Source organism: Salmo salar, chromosome 04 (assembly GCF_965601325.2).
Source record: "Salmo salar chromosome 04, fSalSal1, whole genome shotgun sequence".
In the NCBI taxonomy this organism is placed as follows: domain Eukaryota; kingdom Metazoa; phylum Chordata; class Actinopteri; order Salmoniformes; family Salmonidae; genus Salmo; species Salmo salar.
The window spans coordinates 22,458,786-22,479,837 of NC_138294.1; the positions used below are offsets into that span (position 1 = coordinate 22,458,786).

At 41.6% G+C, this 21,052-nt stretch overlaps 1 protein-coding gene across 4 annotated transcripts; it reads right to left on the bottom strand.

The window, feature by feature from the left end:
* Positions 1 to 5,621: 5,621 nt before the first annotated feature.
* On the bottom strand, positions 5,622 to 20,804 carry LOC106602384 (F-box only protein 8). 4 transcript variants are annotated; one of them, XR_014392103.1, is made up of 7 exons: positions 20,515 to 20,804; positions 16,289 to 16,701; positions 15,688 to 15,814; positions 14,942 to 15,060; positions 14,655 to 14,851; positions 10,075 to 10,294; positions 8,233 to 8,353 (listed from the first exon to the last, which is right to left on the bottom strand). XR_014392103.1 is itself a non-coding variant. In XM_014194985.3 (6 exons), the coding sequence occupies exons 2-6, from the start codon at positions 16,690 to 16,692 to the stop codon at positions 8,166 to 8,168; spliced, it is 1,035 nt and encodes a 344-aa protein (XP_014050460.1). In that variant the 5' UTR covers positions 16,693 to 16,736; positions 20,515 to 20,803; the 3' UTR covers positions 5,622 to 8,165. The 4 variants fall into 4 exon arrangements, 3 of the variants coding, with proteins under 3 accessions (XP_014050460.1, XP_014050458.1, XP_082830308.1); XM_014194985.3 differs by lacking the exon at positions 10,075 to 10,294 and having other exon boundaries at positions 5,622 to 8,353; positions 16,289 to 16,736; positions 20,515 to 20,803; XM_014194983.3 differs by lacking the exon at positions 10,075 to 10,294 and having other exon boundaries at positions 5,622 to 8,353; positions 20,515 to 20,799.
* Between the last annotated feature and the right edge of the window lie 248 nt (positions 20,805 to 21,052).

Below are 21,052 nucleotides of genomic sequence, written 5' to 3' on the forward strand. Positions count from 1 at the left end.
CCTGTCGGATCTTTTAGGAACCCCGAGCTGGAAACCAGCCCAGCAGATCCTGTTTAGATTGGACGCTTGATACAATGTAACTCTTATGGAATTCACTGGTGTGCGTCCCAAATGTCACCCTATTCCCTACACAGTGTGCTACTTTTATCCAGAGCCCTATGGGTAATGGTCCAAAGTAGTGCACTGTGTAGGAAATAGGATACGTTTTAAGACATAGACACTGAGGTGAGAAACAAGCGGGCTTTCTGTAAATGAAACCTTTATGGGTTATTATATAGATTACGCTCCTACGCCTTGTAGGCTTTTAATATTCAACAGCATAGCGAGTAAAGCCTGGGCCACACTTCCTGAGATGCACTCGGGATCTAAACAACACTGTCATAATGCTGCTGAATGGCCTGGTGTTGTACAGCAGTATGTCAGAAGAGAGCCTTTGAATAAGTTGACCCTCGCCATCCGGAAAGGAAATGCCTCCTTCCATAAAAGCTTATTGCCAAATTTACAGCACAGTTAATTTCCAAATGTTGGAAATGTACTCCAGTGTGTTATAATGTGTGGGCTATGTTTGACAAATGAGTGAATATTTTGGTGAATTATTTTCTATTCCATTCTATCCAATTCTATTCCATTTCATTCCATTCCAGCCCATTCTATTCTATTCTCCATCTCTCAGGGCCAATCTGGTAACAGTAGCAGCGCAGCGATTGCGATATGATGGGGATGTATAAGCAGATAGATTAAAGCAGTAGCTCCATCCAACAGCTCAACAGCCTATAGAGTGATCACTGATCTCCCCTCCTTGTAATCTGACAAGTGTCTGACACCCCAGCCTGTCACGTCGAGGCAGGGCGGCTCTCCCTAGTATATCTTTATGTAGCTTGGGGGAGGGGAGGCAGTAATGTAATGTAAGTTGTCAGAGAGATATGGTCTCATGAAAAAAACATCCCGTAAAACATATCCCCACCACTTACGTCACCTAACGGCTTATTCAGGACTCGCCTTAGAATCAGGAACTCACCTTTGAGTATTCGACTCAGAAAAGATTGTCATGGTGCTGAAAAGGATTGTCATGTCATATTCACAGCCATATTCCTTCCCAATCTGAATTCAAAATAAATCAAATACGAAATATTATAGCGTACCGTCGAGCGCCAGACCGAGGTTTTGAAAAGTACCCTTTTCCAATAGGATATGAAGTCTCCTTCCTTCCCTGTATAAAACAGAAGACAACTGTTCCCTAACTCCCCTTCATCAGAGCATAGTCATGACAGGACAGGTATAGAGAATCAGCCTATGGGCCGTGTCTGTGATGGGATGTCTATGATGGGTATAGAGACTTGGTCACTGATCGCTCCCCACAGCTGGACAACAGCTGGACAGAGCTGTTGGATGTCCAGAAGACTCTCTGTCCACTCCAGAAAATAAGGGACACTTTAGGCTGCAGGATAGGAGACTGTGACGGTGTGTGTGTGTGTGTGTGTGTGTGTGTGTGTGTGTGTGTGTGTGTGTGTGTGTGTGTGTGTGTGTGTGTGTGTGTGTGTGTGTGTGTGTGTGTGTGTGTGTGTGAGATATGGAGAGAATGACCCTGTTTGCAGATGGGGCTATGTTTAGGGTGTATATACTTATGGTATATACTGGACTTATATTATACAATTAGTTGCTTCACTGGCTTGGCTTCATAGCCAGTATAGTGTACAGAGGCTATACCTGGACATATTGTAATTCATTATGAGAACATACATTTACATTATCATTAGAAGATTTCAGATTTTTGCTAAGTTTTTATACCATTTTGTTTTTGGGATGGATTGTGACATTAGTATCAATTGCAACCAACTTGCTGCTGCTCTGTCAGGTCAGAAAAAAGGGTAGGATATTGTTTTAATCTTCCCCACCCAACAACAATATGTATCCATGAAACCCTATAGCAAATGTAGGATTCGTTCATTTATATAAATAAACATTCAGTGGGCTACAATACTCCTCCATCTTCCTTGAAAGGACTTCCCCATGAATGACATAACGGCCATAAAAATCAAGTCCTCTTGCGTCTTTCATTTGTTACCTTAAGTACAAAATAAGGCAGCCCATTTTCAATTAGAAGGCAATCTGGAGATTACAGTTCAATTAAAACTCTGACAGAACTAAAGTCCGTTATCTCTCGCACAGTTTCTTGATCAAATCAAGTGTGACATTTCAGCGGACTAACAAGCAATTATATCAGGTAATCATATTAGTATAAAATTGTATCATGATTATGTATGATATGGCCAATAAGGCTACTTGATAAGTGTTAGGGGAAATATTGTTTGTGATAATGTTTCTGCTTTTAATTTATTTACGTGAGCTGACGTATTTCATAAGGATAATAGAATGTATTTCTGTAATATTTTCATCGTAGAAAATCATGTTGAAAGAATGATCATAAGGACATCTCGTTATATATCACGTAAATTGCTTTATTCCCTACAACCAATATACTTCGCTTAAGTATTGAGAACTTATTAGATACATCTTATAACGATGCTATTGCAAATAATTATATTATTATTAGGCCATGTAACTCCCTAAAATAATCCCAATTCGATGCTTTTTCGATAGGAAGTAGAGTTCTCAAGAACACTAAAGAAGACCTGGAGTCAGAGAGGGCAGCTACAAGCATCATTGCGGGACTGCCGATGGGTAATTCATTTCTTTCAAAGGACTAACCCTAGTTAACGTGTTTTCTTGAAATTATGTTAACCATCATTTTCAGTTTTATTAATACGTTTTTTAAAACCTTATTGACACATCCCCTTGTGCACAGGGGTGTTATGGGACCTAGTGGATCCAACCAAAACGTAGTCAGTGCACGTTTGCAATCAGAGTGAGTTATTGGCATGCTTTTGAAACAAACTGCAGACAATATAGGCCTATACTCACGGATCAAATCGGTAAACATAACAAACACTCAAAACTCCTGCCTTTCTATAACTGCTGTCTGCTGGCATCGACAATATTTCAATGTCACGTTGATTGAGATCTATTTTAGGACTTAAAAAAGAGCAGAACATCATTAAAAACACAATAATCCTAAACCATAAATTGTAAAATGACAGCAAAAAAATAATAAAGGCTATGGGAACCGAATTTCCAATTTCCAAGTGCGTTGGGTTTGGGCTTTGAATTGGGAGGTGCGGTTTCAGTTTGTTAAGAACATCCCCAACTTTGGCATCTGCTTGACATTTGGACCCGAGGAAGCCTTGCGTGAGAGTAACACCAATAAAGATGCCAAAGCACATTTAAAACCTTGGGCAGAAATCATTATTGGTGGTTCCATACCAAAATAATGAAAGGAGATGCATCCGGTGGCATTTCCCCCCTCTTGCCTCTTTTCAAACTGTGATGTCATGGATAGTATTGCAAAAATGCCGGTTGCTGTGTTTCGGATGAACATAATTAGCATGATCATGAATAACATGATCACGTTTAGAGTTTGATGGTCAGTTCGCCAAAGGATACGAGACCAGTGAAAGTAGGCCTATCATGCTGGCGTCAACTAGACGAAATAATAGATAAGAATATTTCGATCCTGGAAATAGGCCTATCTATCCATATTCTTCTTCTTTTCATTTTTTTTTTTTTTGGGGGGGGGGCGCTATTTGACTATAATAATGACAATGATATTTGTATTACTTTTATTATACCTGTGCAGTATAGGCCTGGCTTCTTTCCGATTAGCATCTGTTTTTGATTTACATGACCAAAAGTCTGGTAAATGGAACTCAACATTCGCCGTAACCTATCCAGAAAGATATTATACGTTTGCTACAAAATTCGTAAACTTAGGTAGAGTTCATCTTGAACTCTCAAACTGTATTTTGTATATGGCCTATTTTGAGGGTTCATTTTAGCATAGGCCTACTGTTCCTCAATAATATACAATATGAATGTTGGTAAGTGTTATATTACAATTATTATTGTTGTTATTATTATTATTGTTATTATTAGTAAAAGTACAGCGTATAGTTTTATAGTTTTATAATATAGGCTAGGCTATGGGTTCGAAGCCTAGCCAAATTTCCCCTGCTTTCATCCAGAGACCGCGCGCCTCAGCAGCGACAGCGTGGCGTCCCGCTCCCTCAGCAGGTAGTTGTGTTGACAAACTGCAGAATATGGAGAACCGTAAGGACTTCATCAATCATTCCAAATTAAAGGCAACCTCGGTGTCAGCCACCCCGAAAAAAAAATGTTACCTGTATAAACAGCATCAACTGTCGGAAACCCTGATGAGTCTATGGGAACAGAGCAGAATCAAATATAGCCTATTCATTGGAAGGTAGAAAGAAAAAAAATCGAATTTCATCATACATTTCAGTTTCAGATGCACTTAGACTAAATTAAATGAACGGTATGGCCCAATAAATGAACATGTATGAGCTACGCTAATAAGTTATGTGTAATAAAAAAAAAAAGTGCTGAATAATAAACAATCACAATTTCCATTTAATGCTGCAAATTAAAGAATAATACGCCCCCCCAAATGTAACTATATTAATGTTGCATGTACAATTTTATGGTCAGTGTGGTGAACTAACTGCAATCCTTATTTTGATGTGTTATGTCCCATCCTTCCTCCCTATACGCACAAGTCGATTGTTTGGCACAACTCTTTATCGACTGATTTACAGGGTCAACTCGTGCGTAATCGCTTTACTCAAGTTAAGAATCTGCCTTATCAGAAAGTCATTTATGTCAGTCAATTAAACACGACGATTCCTATGAATTAATGTAACTTGCATGTAGGATTTTCTTAAATAGTATTGCTTTTATATAATAAGAGTAATGGAAGGCGCTTGGAGCTCCTTTTGGCACAGTTGTAGATATAAGTCCTCAATGTTGAATAACTCCATGGTTGTTGCAACAATGATAGGTAGGCTATTAATCATATCTTAATTAGTACGAACATGTGTTTGACTGAAAAAAGCTGGTAGTAAATGAATCATTAAGCCAATGGATCGTATCATCTCAAGTAGGTTACCAGCCATTCAATCATGCACCATTTCAGTTCTCCATCCAATTTAGCCTAGTATTTGGCATTGCTGTTTTTTTGTAGGCCCTGAAATGAGTCTTTGAGGAAGACAGATAAAGTTGAGTTATAGATTCTCCCTCCTTGACATGGTCCCTTGTGTCTCCCTGTGCTATGGAGAGCTAAAAAGGGTCAGGGCACACATTGCATCACCACTCTCTAAACTTTCTCAGATTGACCCCTCTCCCATGCAGCGCTAAGGGCCCTGTATCTCTCTGCTGACGGCCCCTGTGATGCTCGCTCTTTTCATTTACAGCACATAAAGCACACTCTGCTAAGAGGTCGAGGGTCATGTTGTGTCTGGAGTAGATTTACTCCTGTCCATCTATACACCGACAGGCTCAGAGGAAGTCTATGGTTAATGTATACACTATGGATCGGGGCTTTGAAATGGGGTTTGGTAGTTTTGAGAGCCGTGTTTGAGAGGTGTATATAGGGGACTTCATTCGTAAATATAGCGTTCATAGTCGAAGGGTGAATCAGTAATGGTCACGACCTTGAATATCAAAACATTATGATCACTGTAGAAATAGTCACAGCTCAACACAAGGGGAATATTTTCTCAGTTTTATTTGTATACAATCTAGACATGTTTCATTTCCAGTGTTGTCATTCAGCAACCTCTCTCAGATGTAAATGGTTTTGTTAGGCGGTTGAAACGGGAATTGTCTATAAAAATCTCAATCCGTAAATCCAGACCGGAAACTAAAATGTACATGGAATTGAAAAAAAATAATAATAAAAAAAATAAGTGTAATTAACATTTCATAAATATTACAATAATAATCTCAAATCACATAAATTGATCATGGTAGTGGAGAACATTAACTGTGCAAAGACTCAGTTTTCTGCATGCAGTCCAGTGCTCATACAAAATGTCAGTGCAAAAACAGGTCTACTTGTGAGGAAAAAGAATCTTTGTTAAAATACGTCAAAATAAAATGTTTCTTATATAAATCTCTATACTTAAATATATACATGTGCAAATAAAATAAAATCTGGGTTTTAATCAATTGTATGCAAACATTTACCACAGTTGTTATTCTGCTCATGTTCTCATGTCAGTTTGGTTGTCATTTTCAACATTTTGTTTATTGGCACTATAACTAATAATAAAGACTGCATGGCTAAGACAACAGAACACAAACAGTCCTTCAGATATGTGAGAACTAAATAGAGTGAGATATATATCTATATGAATCAGAAGACAGCAGTGTGGAGCGAAAACACCCCCTGGTTAAAGTGCTCACTAGTTAGTAATCATTTAAAGAAACAATCTTGTAGTCCTGGGACACGTGCAATCTACTGAACACTGCATATAGAAATGTCATGAATAGAGCGGACATGATACCTTATTCTACATGTCAGAGAGGTATGTCTGATCTAGATGACATTTCTGGACATTTGTAGCAAATAGAATCAAGCCCTTTTAGAGTCACTGGGGAGAGAGAGTGAGGTTGCAGTCATAGAATAGATTAGAGATTGACAGGAGGATTTAAACATGATAGAAGTATCAGTCCAGAGTCACACACATAAAACAAATCACAAGATAAATGTAGTCTGCAAAGGATGGTGGGAAAGATTAACTTTCATATCTGTGGTATCACTTAGGCTGTTTACACAGGCAGCCCAAATCTGATCTTTTTTTTCTTCACTAAATTGGTCTTTTGACCAATCAGATCTGGATGTGAAAAGATCGGATTTCATTGGTCAAAAGACCAATGAGTGGAAAAAAATATATAAATCAGAATTGGGCTGCCTGTGTAAACGCAGGCATCGGTGCTAGAGTCAGTGCCGGAATGTGTCCCAAATGCCACCCTATTCCCTATATAGTGCACTGCTTATGACCCGAGCCCTATGGGCCCTGTTCAACTGTAGTACAACACATAGGGAATAGGATGCCATTTGGGATACAGCCTGTTTTGACGGGGTAGAATGCTTGTCAACACAAAAGGATAAAGTAACATAGATACACGAACACATACCTTCATTTACCAACATTACCTATCCCAGCTTGGGCAGAGGTAAAAACTCACTGAACAATTGTCCTCAACTTTGACACTTATTTTTCCATCAACAATCAAGAGCTGTATTACCAGTGTTGTGTTCATTAGGCGCCAAATAGAAGAAAATAGATTGCAACATTACAACATTGAGAAACTAATTGGACTTGTCCAATAAGAAACATTTATTTTCATCTTCCTTAGGCGAAAAACGTTTTCAAATTTTGCACACTAATTAATACGACCCAGCTGAGATGCATGTAGATGAGAGTTCACATTACAAACTCAAAATTGGACACTCTGAGATTCCCATGGACATTCTAGTCATCCACACACATATCAATTCAGAGTATGACCCATGGCGATTACTTTACAACTCATAAAATACTTTGGAATGGACGCAAATAGTCCTTTGAAGTTCGCTGCTAAAATATAAAAGGATTTCATGTTGTAAATGTGGTTGGACTAATTATTGTTGTGCCTCTTGGAAATTCATATTAATTCCATCCAATTTAATCCAGCTCACAAAGTTAAGGACAAAAATGCAGTCATTCTTTTAAGTTCTTCTAATCGTAAAAAACATTCCAACAAAAACATTCATTTAAAAAAGAAAACCAGAATATTAAACTCAAAACTGAGTAATTCACAAAACAAAAACAGAGTATAATGTGAACCACAACTGCTAATTGTTGCTGTAATAATATTCAGTCCTTGTTCATAGCATATGTTTAACTTCGTTAACATACTGGAGCTACACTTCTGCGTGGTTAAGCTGGAAGTAGTTGGTTATATTGTCGTATGCTACTTGTGTGCCGGATATACGTCTTGCCTGTCTGAGGCCTTGCACCTTAAAATGTCACTTCATGTGGGCGGGCCAAATCTCTAAGCTACTTGGTCTCCATTGGCTCTACAGCCATTTTTACAGCCGGAGAACAGATCGCCTCCCACCCAGTATGGAAACAAGCATCATTGCTAGCAGTACAGAACCCTATATTTAGAATGACCAGCAACAACTATTGTCCAAAGTAGTATCCTGCATCAGTGCAATAACTGGTTTGTGTATTCACCGACTTCCACTCCTCGTCACTTCCCGGTTAGGCCGCTACGTGGCCGATGAGATAGATGTTGTCGTAAAGATGGCCGACAAAGTCCTCGCTGATGTTCTGGGCAGCGTGGCGCGTGTTGCGGATAAACTCGCGTTTGGACATCTTGTTCTTGACGTGCGGGCTGGTCAAGTCTATAGAGAGCAGGATGAGCGAGTAGCAGAGCACATACACTGCATCTGGAGAGGAGAGATGGACAGAATGTGAGAGAGAGTGAGAGAACTGGGAGAGTGGTCAAACAAGTGCCAGCACCCAATGAAGATAAAGTTGTATATGGAGCTGTGGGGTGGCAGCTAGCCTAGCGGTTAAGAGCGTTGGGCCAATAACCCAAAGGTTGCTGGTTCGAATCCTGGGCCGACAAGGTGAAACATCTGCCGATGTGACCTTGAGCAAGGCACCTCGTCGCCCTGGATAATAGCATCTGCTAAATTACTAATATATATATAAATAAAAGTGATGGTGTTTACCTAAAAAACTATTTTAGACTTAAGATCAATAAAGGAGATGGGGCACACACACCAAAAAAATACATATTTTATCTTGCTTAGTAATATACATGTATTCAATATATTAGCCAGCCCCAATGTTTAAGTTGATGTCTTTCTCAGTCCAGCAACACTTTCTCTGTTCATTGTGTGGTCATTACTTGGCTGAGAGGGTGTGTGGGAGTTTAAGAATAAACGACAGGGAGACAGAGTGAAGGGAAGACCAGAAAAGAGCATCAGAACAGAAGGGCAGATAAATAGTTTCATAATGACGCGTTTACAAATTAAAAAAAAAAAAAAAAAAAAAAAAAAAATACACATTCTGAAGTGTGAATAATATTCCTTTAAGACAGGACACATAACAGGGAAGGAAAGAGACGTGTCTACTCATGTTCTCAGACCTTACAGTGTGGGTATCAGCCCTGGTTCTGGGCAGACTAAGAGGGGTTGAACAGGGGGTCTCTTTAGAGTGGGAGAGAGCGAGAGAAAGTGTGAGAGCGTACATCTCCGCTCCTCCTTTACTGCTCTGCCAATTCTATCGCCAGTAAGTTTATAATAAATCAGCCGACTTCTCCTCCAGGACGACGCAGAACGGCCGAGATACGGCCCAGATGTTATTACAACGCCGTCCTGTGATTGGCTGGAGCGCTGCCCTCACTCTCCAAACACTTTAAGCCCGTGGGATTATTGTGGCTTTAAGGACCAATGACAGTGTTAGTAGAAAGATTTCTCACACATTTGATTCATGCAACAAGGACAGGACACAACTTGGGTCAAGTGCAACATCAGAGCCCTTAGTAAATTACAGAGGCATTGTGGGGAGATCAACAGACGAGAGAAGACCTCAAGCCTGTGGGATTTGTTGAGCGTGGACCCCGAGTTAGGAGTTGTTCGACTGTGGCAGAAACTGGCAGGTGGTTGCAGGCGCTGTCAACAGAACAGAACAGAACAGGCCAGACAGACAGACAGACGATGTCAGGTGTTTACAGTGACATCACCTATTCCTTTTAGCGCCTAGTGGAGTAAAGGGCCTTTTACAGTACTTGGGTCTTCTAGGGCTCGGTCCTCTTAAGCAGACCTACGTCTAGACTGGTTGAATCCATCTATTGCCAGTACTACAACATCCACTTACCATAGCCGCGGGAATTATCGGGTGGTGAAGCACCCCCTGAAAAATCTGAATTAATATATAGTACCAGTAAAAAGTTGACACCTTCTCATTCAAGGGTTTTTCTTTATTTTTTACTATTTTCTACATTGTAGAATGATAGTGAAGACATCAAAACTATGAAATAACACACATGGAATCATGTAGTAACCAAAAAAATTCTAAATATATTTTCGGTTCTTCAAAGTAGCCACCACTTGTCTTGATGACAACTTTGCATTCTCAAGCAGCTTCATGAGGTAGTCACCTGGAATGCTTTTCCAACAGTCTTGAAGGAGTTCCCACGTATGCTGAGCACTTGTTGGCTGCTTTTCGTTCACTCTGCGGTCCAACTCATCCCAAACCATCTAACTTGGGTTGAGGTCGGGTGATTGTGGAGGCCAGGTCATCTGATGCAGCACTCCATCCCTCTCCTTCTTGGTCAAATAGCCCTTACACAGCCTGGAGGTGTGTGTTGGGTCATTGTCCTGTTGAAAAACAAATGATAGTCCCACTAAGCCCAAACCAGATGGGATGGCGTATCGCTGCAGAATGCTGTGGTAGCCATGCTGGCTAAGTGTGCCTTGAATTGTAAATAAAAATCAGCAACAATGTCACCAGCAAAGCATGCCCACACCATCACACCACCTCCTCCATGCTTCACGGTGGGAACCACACATGCAGAGATCATCCGTTCACCTACTCTGCGTCTCACAAAGACACGGCGGTTGGAACCAAAATCTAAAATTTGGACTCAAATGTCCATTGCTCGTGTTTCTTGGCCCAAGCAAGATAATTCCTTTAGTAGTGGTTTGCAGCGATTCGACCATGAAGGCCTGATTGATGCAGTCTCCTCTGAACAGTTGATGTTGAGATGTGTCTGTTACTTGAACTCTGTGAAGCATTTATTTGGGCTACAATTTCTAAGGATGGCAACTCTAATGCACTTATCCTCTGCAGCAGAGGTAATTCTGGGGCAGTCCTCATGAAAGCCAGTTTCATCATTGCGCTTGATGGTTTTTGCAACTGCACTTGAAGAAACTTTAAAAGTTCTTAACATTTTCTGGATTGACTGACCTTCAGGTCTTATAATTCTTGTCATAATATGGACTTGGTCTTTTACCAAATAGGGCAATCTTCTGTACACCACCCCTACCTTGTCACAACACAACTGATTGGCTCAAACGCATTAAGGAAAGAAATTCCACAAATTACCAAGGCACACATGTTCATTGAAATGCATTCCAGGTGACTACCTCATGAAGCTGGTTGAGAGAATGCCAAGCGTGTGCAAAGCTGTCATCAAGGCAAAGGGTGGCTACTTTGAAGAATTTCAAATACATTTTGATCTGTTTAACACTTTTTTGGTTACTACATGATTCCACATGCTATTTCATAGTTTTGATGTCTTCACTATTATTCTAATGTAGAAAATAGTAAAAAAAAAAAAAAAAATTTTTTTTAAAAAAAATCAAGATGTGCTTTAAGTGTAGATGTATCTTTAAATTTAACAGTTTTGTAAAAATTATTGTATGAACCATTTAGGAATTACAATCATTTTTATACATAATTGGACAAACAAACAATCAAATTAAAATAGTTAATACTTGGTTGCAAATCCTTTGCAGCCAATGACTGCCTGAAGTCTGGAACCCATAGACGTCAGATGTTGGGTTTCTTTCCTGGTGATGCTCTGCCAGGCCTTTACTGCAGCAGTCTTCAGTTCCTGCTTGTTCTTGGGGCATTTTGCCTTCAGCAAGCGAAATGCATTGCTCAAATTGGATTCAGGTCAGGTGATTGACTTGGTCATTGCAGAATATTCCACTTCTTTGCCTTAAAAAAGTATTGGGTTGCTTTCACAATATGCTTCGGGTCAATGTCCATCCACTGTGAAGCGCCGTCCAATGAGTTTTGAAGCATTTGGCTGAATCTGAGCAGATAATATAGCCCTAAACACTTCAGAATTCATCCTGCTGCTTTTGTCAGCAGTCACATCATCAATAAATACAAGGGAAGGAGCCATGCATGCCCACGCCATAACACGACCTCCACCATACTTCACAGATGAGACGGTTCTGACTTACAAATACCTAGGTGTCTGGTTAGACTGTAAACTCTCCTTCCAGACTCACATCAAACATCTCCAATCCAAAGTTAAATCTAGAATTGGCTTCCTATTTTGCAAAAAAGCATCTTTCACTCATGCTGCCAAACATACCCTCGTAAAACTGACCATCCTACCGATCCTCGACGATGTCATTTACAAAATAGCCTCCAATACCCTACTCAATAAATTGGATGCAGTCTATCACAGTGCCATCCGTTTTGTCACCAAAGCCCCATATACTACCCACCACTGCGACCTGTATGCTCTCGTTGGCTGGCCCTCGCTTCATACTCGTTGCCAATCCCACTGGCTCCAGGTCATCTACAAGACCCTGCTAGGTAAAGTTCCCCCTCATCTCAGCTCGCTGGTCACCATAGCAGCACCCACCTGTAGCACGCGCTCCAGCAGGTACATCTCTCTGGTCACCCCAAAGCCAATTCCTCCTTCGGCCGTCTCTCCTTCCAGTTCTCTGCTGCCAAGGACTGGAACGAACTACAAAAATCTCTGAAACTGGAAACACTTATCTCCCTCACTAGCTTTAAGCACCAGTTGTCAGAGCAGCTCACAGATCACTGCACCTGTACATAGCCCATTTATAATTTAGCCCAAACAACTACATCTTCCCCTACTGTATTTATTTATTTTGCTCCTTTGCACCCCATTATTTTTATTTCTACTTTGCACTTTCTTCCACTGCAAATCTACCATTCCAGTGTTTTACTTGCTATATTGTATTTGCTTCGCCACCATGGCCTTTTTTGCCTTTACCTCCCTTATCTCACCTCATTTGCTCACTTTGTATATAGACCTTTCTACTATATTATTGACTGTATGTTTGTTTTACTCCATGTGTAACTCTGTGTTGTTGTATGTGTCAAACTGCTTGCTTTATCTTGGCCAGGTCGCAATTGTAAATGAGAACTTGTTCTCAACTTGCCTACCTGGTTAAATAAAGGTGAAATAAATAAAAAATAAAATGAGGTGGTATACTTCTGATCATGAGCAGTTCCTTCCCTTCTCCATACGCTTCTAATCATTCTGGTAGAAGTTGATCTTTGTCTCATCTGTCCATAATGTACAGGCTTTTTTAGATGTTTTTTGGCAAACTCTAATATGGCAAACTCAAACTCTTCCTGTTTGAGGCTTACCTATGGTTTACATCTTGTGGTAAACCCTATGTATTTACTCTGGTAAAGTCTTCTCTTGATTGTTGACTTTGACACAGATACGCCTACCTCCTGGAGGGTGTTCTTGGTCTGGCCAACTGTTGTGAAGGGGTTTTCTTCACCAGGGAAAGAATTCTGTCATCCACCACAGCTGTTTTCAGTGATCTTCTTGGCCTTTTGGTGTTCCTGAGCTCACCAGTGCGTTCTTTCTTTTTAAGAATGTACCAAATAGTTGATTTGGCCACACCTAATGTTTCTCTCTGATGGGTTTGTTTTGATTTTTCAGCCTAATGAGGTCTTCCTTCACTGGCAGTGACAGCTCTTTGGACTTCATATTGAGGGTTAACGGTAACCGATTCCAAATGCAAATGCCACACTTGAAATCAACTCTAGACCTTTTATCTGCTTACCTGTAAATGAACTAATGGGGGAACACACACCTTGCCATGGAACAGCTGAGCAGCCAATTGTCCAATTACTTTTGGTCCCTTAAAAATGGGGGGACCACATAAAAAAGTGCTGTAATTCCTACACCGTTCACCCGATTTGGATGTAAATACCCTCAAATTAAAGCTCATATTCATTCTTTCATTTTAACTCCAATATGCTGTGGTAGACAGCTAAAATAATAATACCAACATGGTCAATGGCCAAATATTTATGGGCCTGACTGTATATATATCTTTTTGTATTTTACATCCTTTTTCTCCCCAATTACAATCTGGTATCGTCGCTGCAACTCCCCAATGGGCTCAGGGGGGGGGGGGGAGGTCGAGTCATGCGTCCTCCGAAACATGACCCATCTAACCGCACTTCTTAACACATGCCCCCTTAATAACCTGGAAGCCAGCCGCATCAATGTGTCAGAGGAAACACCGTTCAACTGACGACCGGGGTCAGCCTGCAGGCGCCTGGCCCACCACAAGGAGTAGCTAGAGTGCGATGAGCCAATTAAAGCCCCCCTCCCCAACCCTCCCCCGGCCAAACCCTCCCCCGGCCAAACCCTCCCCTGGCCAAACCCTCCCCTGGCCAAACCCTCCCCTAACCCGGACGACACTAGGACAATTGTGTGACGCTCTATGGGACTCCCGATCACGGCCGGTTGTGATACAGCCCGGGATCGAACCCGCGTCTATAGTGACATCTCTAGCACTGCGATGCAGTGCCTTAGACCGCTGTGCCACTCAGGAGGCCCATATATTTTTATATAAAAATATACATTTCTCTTACAAAAGTAGTGCGCTGGGCCTTTACTAGTCCTGTATTAGCAGACCGATATAGCACTCTCTAGCTGTCTGCCCGCGCTACATCGGCAAAAAAAAGAAAAACAAACATTGCAACACCCACACACACATCTTGCTTCTAACGCAACACCTGTCAGGACTACAATTCCCATGAATTAATTTATTACTACAATTCCCCCCAACTAAACTAAAAATCCTGTAGAACTACAACTCCCTCCGCTCACATAGGCTGAATTAACATAACGTTCACCAGAACTACAATCCCCTCCACTCATCCGACTTCTCTCAACACCCTGCAGATTAGAACTACAACTCCCTGCAGTGCACTGACCTGGGCTGAGTCCCACCTCCCGGACCAGGACGGGGTTGCAGGCGCAGAAGCGGTGGGAGAACTTGGTGATGAGCGTCTCCAGATATTCGCCCCTCTCCTCTGGGGCGTGGATGTGTCTGAAGAAGTCCCTCAGTGCGTTAGGCAGGAACTGGTTACTGAAGTTGTGCAGCGTGACCAGCTCGTCCAACACATCTCTCCTGCAATTAGAGACAAGCCAATAAGAATTTGAAAAAAGCCCAACGAGAATTAGAAAAAAGCCCAGTGAGAATTCAATGAAGAAAACCCACCTCTCATCTAGGTATACCCTCAGCATCTTCCAGTTGAGCATACGAGTGCAGAAGATGAACTTGGCCAGGTCCTTGGGGTGGTCCACCAGTATGCCTTTGGACATGAAGTAACTGATACCCTATTGGGGGGAGAGAGAGAGAGCGAGAGAGCGAGAGAGACAACATGAAACACACACAGAGAGAAAGAGGGATTAGAGGGGGAGAGTAGAGAGAAGAGACCCAGACAGCACCATCTCAGTCCATCACACAGCTATCACATGCCCTTTAAGTGGCGGGCCATAGTGAGCCTAATCCACTTAGCGATACAGACACACCAAATAACACCATTAGAATGTTCCACAGATTCTAGGGAACCAGGCTTTGACCTGCAGTGACCTCCAAGGTTGATGTCTTTCAGAATGTATGCATCAGCAGTAAACAAGTCATTTAGTTGGTAGTCATTTGTCTTCAGGGTGGGCTGAAGTGTGGTGGGTTTGATGTGTACTTACTATTTCTAAATCCTATTTCTTTTGTGGTTTTCATATAGCGAGGAAGGCTGATCTATGCAGAATCAATACCATATAGTGAAAAAAAGCTAATTGGCCTGTATACATCTAGCCAAATCTAATATATAAGGAATAATTTCCCGGAAACAGATTAAGCCGGCTTTATCTATGTCCGGGAAACCGGAGTGTTTCAGTAGGGAAGTGGTGCTTTAAAAAGGAGAACGAGGCATTGGGGATAAAGGTGAAAAAGAGATTACTTACCTCCTGATGGTTAGCGTTGAATGTCAGACTGCCTTCATCTAGCATCATGTAGAGTCTTCTATATGAGAAGCCATAGGGAAGCCTTCTATTGTAGATGGAACAGTGACCCCATGTGGACTTACATAAACTAGGGCACAGCAAGAGAGAGAGAGCGAGCAAGTCAGGGAACAAGCGAGCGACAGAGAAAAAGGGAGGACTGCAATTAGAAACATGATCACCCAATCAACTCTTTGAACCATTAAAAAAAAAAAGCACATTGTCACACAGAACCTGGTAAATGTTATACCAACTTGTGGCAAGCACCATTTGAATGATTTTTGGACAATTAAAAACATAGATGAATCTGTAATGGTATATCAGGTCCTGTCGTGCAGCACACTTCTCATTGGCTGCGTTCACACAGGGAGCCCAATTCTGATATTTTGTCCAATAATTGGTCTTTTGACCAATAACATAAGAACTTTTCAATTTTTTTTAAAGCTGATCTTATTTGGTCAAAATACCAATTAGTGATATTAGTTTTGAATAATTCATTCTGAACACCCTCTAACTTTACTCACTCCTGCCTCCCTTCCACAGACCCTGTCAGTCTACTACTCACCCCTGCCAGAGGTACTCATCGTGGCCCAGGTCCTGCCACACGCAGGATGCCAGACAGAGGTCTGTAGCGTTCAGGTAGGACAGGATGGTGATGCTGAGCTCTGGAGGAAGCATCTCCAGGTCTATGAAGCCTTGCTGCTCCTTCCCCCGGCGGGCACGCAGCAGCTGGTAGATGTCTGCCCCTTGGCAGTGCTGGGGGTGGCGCCGCGGGTGGGGGTGAGGTGGCAGGGGACCTCCACCCAGGTCACCCACCCCGGGGGAGGGGGGAGCCTGGCCTGGGTTAGCCCCCATCTCCATCCCCAAATCCTGGGGCTCTCCGTCAAGGCCAGGTCCAGCGTCCCAGTGCTCTCCGTACTCCTGCTGCAGCTGCTGGTTCCTGGCCACCCTCCACAGCCCCTGACCCATCTGCAGGATCTGGTGTATAGGCAAGACAACACAGGCAGCACAGCCTGCATGCATCACATAGGGAATAGGTTCCCTCAGGAGGAATATCAAACAGAAGTAGCTCAGTGGTCTAGTTACTGGGCATTAAATTGGGAATTTCCTGGCCATCCAATCTGGCCTTAAATAGCCATGTTCTGTTATAATCTCCACCCGGCACAGCCAGAAGACTGGCCACCCCACCCCTGATTCCTCTCTAGGTTTCTTCCTAGGTTCCTGCCTTTCTAGGGAGTTTTTCCTGTGCACCGTGCTTCTACATCTGCATTGCTTGCTGTTTGGGATTTGAGGCTGGGTTTCTGTATAGCCCTCTGTGACATCTGCTGATGTAAAAAGGGGTTTATAATTACATTTGATTGATCCAAAGTCCAATTTTAACAATCCAATATAAAAAACGGAGGCCATCGTGCTACCGTGTTTAAATGTTTGAGCAACTGGATTACTTCCTGGTTAATTTAGTCACTGGCATGGCAACAGCTGATGGTAGGCATATCTATCTTGGAGTTACCCTGCTATGCTGAGTCACTGAAGGGCTCAGCGGTTGTCATAAAATAGAGAATCATCCGTGACGGGTCAATTTAATCTGGATTCAGACCCTAGCTGTTTGTCCGCAGAAACATTTCAATGATTGCCTCTGCTTTCATGTGTCATCTCGCATACATTAGCCTAATCAAATCAAAGAAATTGCTTCCTGAAAGTGCACTCTGTAACAGTCTCTAAGGGTTCGAGGCACATTCTAATGTGATTTTGCACAACAAGCCATTTCAAAATATAGTGAACAAAAATATAAATGCAACATGCAACAATTAACGATTTTACTGAGTTACAGTTAATAATGAAATTAGTCAGATTTAAATAAATAAATAAATAAAGGCCCTAATCAATGGATTTCACATGATCGGGCAGTTGTGCAGCCATGGGTGGGCTTGGGAGGGCACAGGTCCACCCACTGGGGAGCCAGGCCAGGCGAATCAGAATATGTTTTTTCCCCACAAAAGGGCTTTATTACAGATAGAAATACTCTAAGTTTCGATCCCGCAGATGAAGAAGCCTGGATGTGGAGGTCCTGGGCTGGCGTGGTTACACGTGGTTTGAGGTTGTGAGGCCGGATGGACGTACTGCCAAATTCTCTAAAACGACATTGGAGGTGGCTTATGGTACAGAAATTAACATTAAATTCTCTGACAACAACTCTGGTGGATATTCCTGCAGTCAGCATGCCAGTTGCACGCTCCCTCAAAACTTGAGACATCTGTGTCATTGTGTTGTGACAAAAGTACACATTTTAGAATGGCCTTTTATTGTCCCAAGCACAAGGTGCACCTGTGTAATGATCATTCTGTTTAATCATCTTCTTGACATGCCACACCTGTCAGGTGGATGGATTATCTTGGCAAATGATAAATGCTCACTAACAGGGATATAAATTAATTTGTGAACAAAATTTAAGAGAAATAAGCTTTTTGTGCATATGGAAAATGTCTGGGATCTTTTATTTCAGCTCATGAAACATAGGACCAATATTTTACATGTTGCGTTTATATTTTGGTTTCGTGTAGTTACTATATGCATCAAGCCTGCCATCTCCATCTTTACCCTTATAATCCTTTGGCCAGGAACGACTATCTTACCCCTTCCATTTATAGCCATCTAAACCGTTACCCCATCAGACAGGAGACAGTGCAACTGAGGCAAGGCCTAAACCATTTAGCCTGCTATCATTTACCCTCTATCATGCTAGCTATGGCCCTGTTTATTCTCCATGAAAAAAAAAGCCATCCGCAACACAGATCGACGTGGTATTATATTATAAACCAGAAGTAGCCTCAGTTAACCCGCTAGGTGACATGCATTCAACTCTCTCCGACTCCCCTGTCAGTCAGTCTCAGTGAGTGGGTTTGTAGCTTAATTTCGAATTCTTGTGTTTTTGTCACACATTTGTTCCCCCCTTTTTTCTTATTTAACTTGCATTGTTTGGAAAGAGCTTGTGAGTAAGCATTTCACTGTAAGGTCTACACCTGTTGATGTTGGCACGTGACAAATAAAATGTCAGACAGTTTACACTACAGGCACTCTCTTCTCTCTTGTAATAGCATCTTAGAATGGTTCAGAGCTAAATCATAGCCTGGTCCCAGATTTGTTTGTGCCATCTTACCAACTCCTGTGGTTATTGTTAAGACAGCACAAACACATCTGGGATCAAGATAGAATCTTCCATCCCTGTCACTACAGTTGAATCTCAATTCCAGCCTATTTAGCCTACCCACTCCTCGGAATTCCTCACATGTTCTCAATTCTCTGTTTCCATGTGATGTGGGCATGCTCCTAGGCTGCTTGCCACTACATCGCTGCAATGCCATTGCACTTGTTATTCAGCATTCCCTGCTTTCTGCTGGAGCATTAAGACTGTAGGCTGCTCAAAAAACACACTGGGGAATGTCTTAAAGCGACAATATGTAACTTTTTGGGCAAGCTGACCAAATTCAAAGGAATGTGTGTTCTAGATATGTTAGTCTCATTGAAAGCAAGTCTAAAAAAATGGTAGTTATGTTCTTTCTAAGCTATGCCCATGATTCCCGCTATGTTTATTTTTTGCATCTTTTACTTTTGTACACAAGCTTCAAACGGCTGAAAATACACTATTTTTGGATATGGAAAACATATTCCACAGCGGTTTAGATGGTACAATGTTTCTCTACACTGACTGATTATTTTGTCAAACTATTCGAATTTTAGCAACCAGGAAAAGGCAGAGCTATTTCTGCATGTTGCATCTTTAAAGTTGACACGAGTCAACTGGTTATATGGTGAGAGGGTTACTGTAGGTCATAGATGTTTCTAGACATGTAGGCCTAGACTAGGTCTAGATACATAGCCTAAACTGTTTGGATTAGGTCAACTGACCTAAGGGTGTATTTGTTCAAATGTGGATTGATGTCTTACTGTCATACTTATGACGGCCTAGCTTGCTAGTAAATTATTTTAAGCATTTTCTCAACAAATAATTCAGTAGAAAAAGCTAACTTGCACTCATTTAAAAGGAGAGAAAGCACAGTGCATGGTGTGATCACATTGGCTGAACCGATGTATTGCGAATGCACAGGACAGGCATATGGTTGGTCTAAATTGGTAGTTGGTTCATGGGGTGGGGCATTCAAATTAGTTGGGTTTGGGGGTGTTTTAATTGAATCTGGTGGTTGCAAACATATAATTTGAGTTTAAAATGAGCAACAATCTACAGTGGGTTTTGACTTATTCGTGATGGAAAAACAGGTGGTAGCCTACCAGTACATGTGTGTACAGAGAATGTTGTACCCAATGGTTTGTGTACAGTCAATAAAGTGACGCAGCACACCGATTCTGAGAAATCATTCCGATCAGCTGCCTACTGAATGTACAATCTTTAACAAACTAATGCAAACGTTTTGCTAGTGAGAAGGACATTCATACATACCTGTAGTCATGTAATAAGAACTGTCTCTTGGTAAAAAGAGGGACCATACTCAAGCACTAGAGTTACGTGCCCCATCGTCTGTTGACGTTTGCCTAATTCAGTAATTGGATAAACTGTCATACAAAGTCAGACAGTAGTGGGCTGGAAACACATTCAGTGTCTTGCTGTAAACAACATCAAACATGAAGTTATGTTCAGCAACTGATAGATAATTTCACTATCAAGCTAGATTGACCTAAAGCCCTCGCCTTTCTTCAATTTAATTATACAAGCCAACCAGCCATTGGGGAGGCTCGTCTTGTCAATGACAGACCATCGTAACCAGCGCCACCTACCTGAATTGTATGGAAGATTTTACCGCCGCCGCGACGTATACACAGTCCAGAACGTAAACAACTTCGGTGGGAATAGTTTTGGGTCTTCTACCGGTAACCACATGCTCCCATCTCCGTTAAATGCTGGCCAAAAAGACCTACTCTCGTCGCTGTTGTAGAGAAAAACTGCTCACAAAGTGACAACAGGCCTAAGCTGCCCATATCACTCAATATAGGGCTTCTTCAACTCCTCCTTTCGCCCTCCTCTTTTCACACGCACTGTTGTCTGGTTTGACGTTTCGCGTGTTATTGGTGGAAATGACGTAGCTCTAACTGAGTAAATCCATCTAACGATTGTGAATGGTACTTAACTGTGATATAAACAATATTTAATTTTTTTGTTTAGAAAAATATTATTCTAGTAAAAAGGTCGGCCTACACAGAGTAGTCTAACGAATCTAATGAAATCCATTGGACTTTTTACAAAACAATCTGCAGTGCATTGCTTTGTTTCTTCTAACACATTAAAGGTAGCTAACCCGAATAATTATGTTTCCCT

What these genes read in the sequence shown, in the direction of transcription:
- LOC106602384 (XM_014194985.3), bottom strand. Translation starts at nt 16,692, where the DNA reads ATGGGTCAGGGGCTGTGGAGGGTGGCCAGGAACCAGCAGCTGCAGCAG. An exon ending in GATGAGTACCTCTGGCAGGG is followed by an intron (nt 15,815 to 16,288) that starts GTGAGTAGTAGA and finishes GCTGTGCCCTAG; the next exon opens with TTTATGTAAGTCCACATGGG. An exon ending in AGGGTATACCTAGATGAGAG is followed by an intron (nt 14,852 to 14,941) that starts GTGGGTTTTCTT and finishes CTCTAATTGCAG; the next exon opens with GAGAGATGTGTTGGACGAGC.